Source organism: Syzygium oleosum, unplaced genomic scaffold, assembly GCF_021117445.2.
Source record: "Syzygium oleosum isolate NSW1041296 unplaced genomic scaffold, Sole_v2.1 Sole_v2.07, whole genome shotgun sequence".
Lineage (NCBI taxonomy): Eukaryota > Viridiplantae > Streptophyta > Magnoliopsida > Myrtales > Myrtaceae > Syzygium > Syzygium oleosum.
The window spans coordinates 9,583,647-9,587,950 of NW_026607491.1; the positions used below are offsets into that span (position 1 = coordinate 9,583,647).

The following is a 4,304-nucleotide window of genomic DNA, read 5'->3' on the forward strand; positions in this document are numbered from 1 at the left end:
CTTTCCCGGCGGTGGTGGGGTGGCAGCAGCAACGGCGAGGGAGCCCTCGCCGCTGCTGCAATGTTTGATTTTTTTTTAATATAATATAAATATTATTTTTCTAAAAAAGTACACGTCAGCGGACTAAACGGCGTCGTTTTTGGTTTTTAATGCTGACTGGACCTCTCTGGTGAGCCATGTCAGCGCCACGTAGGATTTCCGGCAAGCCATGTCAGCATTGGCACTAAAGTGATCGTTTTTCAAAAAAGTCGGCACCAAAGTGATCCGAAAAAAAGTTATGGCACCAAAGTGATCTCCGTACACAAGTTATGGCACTAATTGTGTCCTTTTGTCCAATGAAAATGCCCAGGAGGTATTGCCATGGGGAGGGGAAATTGAACTAATCCTAAGCTCTTCTAGTGAACGAGGTCCCATAAACCCTTGCCAAAAGAATAAGAACATCAAAATAGAATGAAAATCTATGCTTAATCAATAAAGAACACCAGCAGTTTCAAATGTTTTGCCAGAGTCCAACGATTAATTGGAAGCATGTTGTGAATTACATGACTCAAAACATAAAATTGGGCGAAGTCATTTTGCTTTTCTTGATTAAGAGCTCGTTCTAATGGAGCAAAGAAAGTACAAGCATTAACTTTTTGGTAAGATACGGAGGACTTAGTCTTGTGTTCTCATCTGTCACTGAAATGGTCTTCTTGAATCAATTCATCACCCATATTTTTGGCAACAGCAATTCATCATATCATTGTTTCAAAGCAAGAAGATCAGCATAATATTCCGCTATCCACCCTTTTATAATCTCAACTTCGGTTTTTCGCTGCATGACCAACCAGTCTGGATCAGTTTGCATCTGTGGTAATAAGTCCAAACAATGGGAACCTACAATGCATATAATCATTAATATGTCTCGAGTTTGGACAAACCTGACCAAAGTAAAAATCTAAATTCAAATGGGAATTGTGGTTTGATGCTCGAGTAATCAATAATTTATTAATATACTCTCGACATTCAAGTTAGATTTCTAATTTGAATAGGTTTCCTTCTTTTGAGTAATTTACGGGTACGTAAAACAAATCACAAACAACAAAAATAATTGCCTAGCTATGTACCTTCCTTTGTATAGACAGCGAGGATACTATCTGAAATGTTCTTCAGGACCCTAAGATTAAAAAAGAGATCAAATTGTTAAGCGTAATTAAGTAAAGGAAATTTTAATACTTCGAATGTATGGAAATAAGCATGTATTTTTATACCCGGCGCTACTGTAAGGATCTCGAAGTCCATTTGAGAAAATAATGTTACTACCAAACCTGTGAAGAACTAGCTCTATGTCCTGCCAAAAAAAAAAAAGTAGGTTGAGGACGACGGTGGTAAGGTTTGTTTTGAATTTTTGCATAAAAACCAGTTTAATTTACTGATAGAAATAAGAATCAAACATATATTTCTAAGAGTAATCTGAAATCATACTTGACCACCGTAGTAGGTAGTGATCCAATGCGGGCGAGGCGCAACACCATACTCGTGGTTGCAGTCATCAATGAATCTGCTCAAGTTGAAAGGCGCTGGTTGGAACATAGGATTGTCTGTGATGCCAATGGGGAATACCATCTCGCTGCACACCTGCCAGTAAATCTCCCTTTTACTTCAACAAAAGTGTAAGTCTTCTTAGATGCTACCCAATTTCGCGAGCAAGCTTTCAAGAATGGGATTGTGCAATTAAAATAGACCCGATCAATGAGCGTGCTTGGATCAGCCTGGACATAGACATGATGATTCCAGTACTGGGACAAAAGCCATTGCTTAAGTTCGCGAAGGGAACTGCTTTCCTAACCCCGTCCACTTTGAAGTAAATTCAATTCAGCCTGGTTTAAATCCACCTGTGAGATCGAGATGCAATATCCAAACCCGCCCTAATATTCGAGACCCATCCGCCTCCTCTAATGCTTAAAGATAAATGATGGAGAGTATTGTACCTGCCACCCCCAACCCAACGAAGTTTCAGATACATCAGTGGGAGGGTTGACGTTAGCTTGAGACCCATTAGTGGGAGAATTGAAGTAGCATGTGGAGTTCCCCTCATAGGCAACGGCGCCTGCAAATATTTTGCCAAGAATGCCATTTTCAGTAGTATTTGCTCCATCAATGCCGTTGCATATCCTTGTCACTGGATACATTGGTGGATCATCGTATTGAGCTGCTCCTATGTACATCGATATCAAGTAGTTCTTCAGTTCATCCCCACTCTCCAAAGGCCTAACTCATCCACACAAAATAAGCTGGAGTTAATGCATGATTGATTGATTGAGTCTCCTTAGTAAATTAACATTCATAGAAGTTCTTAAAGATTCAATTTAGCCTTGAAGATCTTGAAACATCACACCGAACGGAAGAGTTGTGTGTAGGTTAGGTTCATGATCTCAAAAGGTAAATTGAGTCTATTCTTTAAATATACTTCCTAGCATTTCACTCTTTTAGGGATTAATACACATAATAGATGGCGTATAAGGCCACACACCCGCATGTTTTGAATATCGTGCTTAAGTTTGAAAGACCATTAGGATTCTGAGCAACTCTATCGATTTCCGACCACGAGTCTCCTATAGTTTGGAAGCAAGTCTCGCTGGCTTCCTGTACAAAAGACACAAACAATTAATGAAAAAGAAAGAATAGAAATTAAGATTTCAAATATTGATCCGGTGATAAGTCGGTATGTCTTTCTCACTTAAGGTATGGTTTCAAATAACCACACCATTGAATTATCTAGATGCCATGCCCTAGGAGCATGAATATTGTACTCGTGTAATTACCTTGTGTGAGTAAGATGGGAAGATAGGGATATTGCCTCAACCAATTGATACTGTTTCGATGCTTCAAAAGTGCCGAGCAATCTATTATTTGGACAAAAAGAAGAAGAGGAATTGCGGGTGTAATTACCTTAAAATCCTCGGTGACCACTGAATAGTATGCATTTTGTGGGGTAATATCGTCAAAGTACAGTATAGGAGCTGATGAGGCTAGAGCTCCGAGGGCCACATGTGGATATTTTAGCCGGAACCATGAAGCAAGCACTGAAATTGGCATTATCTATTAAACCTTGATAAGTTAAGATAACGAGATGATAATCTTTTTCATGAAAGTGAGTTATTGAAAATAAAGGGTACTAACGACTCATCAATTTAACATAATAATTATACCATTGGTTCAAAACCTCTTAACCTTCTCATATTTTCTTCAACCACACGCGATGGAAGTTTGGAATTTGATTCAACTTTTTTCATATTGATAGAATATAATACACATCGCACTTACTTCCTCCATATGATCCTCCCACCACAATAACTGGAGATTTACTGGCGTTTCGTTCCTCCTTAACGTGCATAATAATGGTTGCATAATCGGCCAAAGCTTGGGCGGAGTTAAAATACCCGCGAACATTTGCATCTTTGAGAGCTTCTTCGAAGCTCATCCCAAGTGGAATTGACTCACCATAATACCGATGCTGACATGAAAAAATCCACAAGAAGAGAAGAATTTGACTTCGTTGTTAGAAGCTGTAGTTAGACAACAAGAACATTCATGAAGAAAACAATTCAAATGTACTACCTCAATATAAACTAATAAAGCTTTGAATTGAGCTGCGTTATCTGTTAGAAACCCGATTGCACTCGGGGATCCATCGATTGGCTCTTCGGCACCGAGGTAAACGAAGATCGGCGCACTAGAATTCGCGCCGCCCCAAAAGTTGGAGTTGATCAAGTATCTTTGTTTGAAGGTAGTGTAGCTCTCTGGTCTGTAGTTGAAATGATCGAGGGTTTGATTGAAGAAGAAGGTTTCAAAATCGTTTGTTACGGACGCCGAAAGTGCACGTTCGGGATCTCGGAGAACGTGTTTGCGGTGTAGACTCAGCGTCGGAGTGTAAAGTTTCTGTCCATAAATTGTAGCTGTGGACAACATGAAGGAGATGATAAGAGAGAGCCAAGAGTGAGCCATAGTGTGCAGCGTGGACAAGAAGTATGCTTTTGAAGAATTCCAAACTTAGCAGGACAATGAAATGAGACACCTTCATAAGCATATATAGGCATCTGCCGTCCTGGGCCCTGATTTGAAGTGAATTGTGCACTTATCCTCAAAAGATTTTTACATACACCTAATACGTGTGAAGCTACTTGATCTCAATCGTTAAATCATGAGTTTCTTATTGACCCACTTAATGTAACAGTTTATATGCTTTAGTCTAATTTACACTAGGAGTTTCTTCAATTACAAAATCAAGTCAATTATATTTATTCAGCCAAAAGAAAAGTCTA

General features: G+C 39.3%; 1 protein-coding gene across 1 annotated transcript; it reads right to left on the reverse strand.

The window, feature by feature from the left end:
- Positions 1 to 424: 424 nt before the first annotated feature.
- Positions 425 to 4,022, reverse strand: LOC115676201 (uncharacterized). Its single transcript, XM_030599090.2, has 9 exons — positions 3,601 to 4,022; positions 3,307 to 3,496; positions 2,932 to 3,065; positions 2,513 to 2,625; positions 1,971 to 2,250; positions 1,465 to 1,617; positions 1,251 to 1,330; positions 1,107 to 1,156; positions 425 to 876 (listed from the first exon to the last, which is right to left on the reverse strand). Exons 1-9 carry the CDS (start codon positions 3,985 to 3,987, stop codon positions 740 to 742), a joined length of 1,524 nt encoding a protein of 507 aa, XP_030454950.1. The 5' UTR covers positions 3,988 to 4,022; the 3' UTR covers positions 425 to 739.
- Between the last annotated feature and the right edge of the window lie 282 nt (positions 4,023 to 4,304).

Coding starts and splice junctions, on each gene's coding strand:
- LOC115676201 (XM_030599090.2), bottom strand. CDS start 3,987: ATGGCTCACTCTTGGCTCTCTCTTATCATCTCCTTCATGTTGTCCACA. Junction 2,626..2,931: donor TGGTCACCGAGGATTTTAAG/GTAATTACACCC, acceptor TCTTTTGTACAG/GAAGCCAGCGAGACTTGCTT. Junction 1,157..1,250: donor GATCCTTACAGTAGCGCCGG/GTATAAAAATAC, acceptor TTTTAATCTTAG/GGTCCTGAAGAACATTTCAG.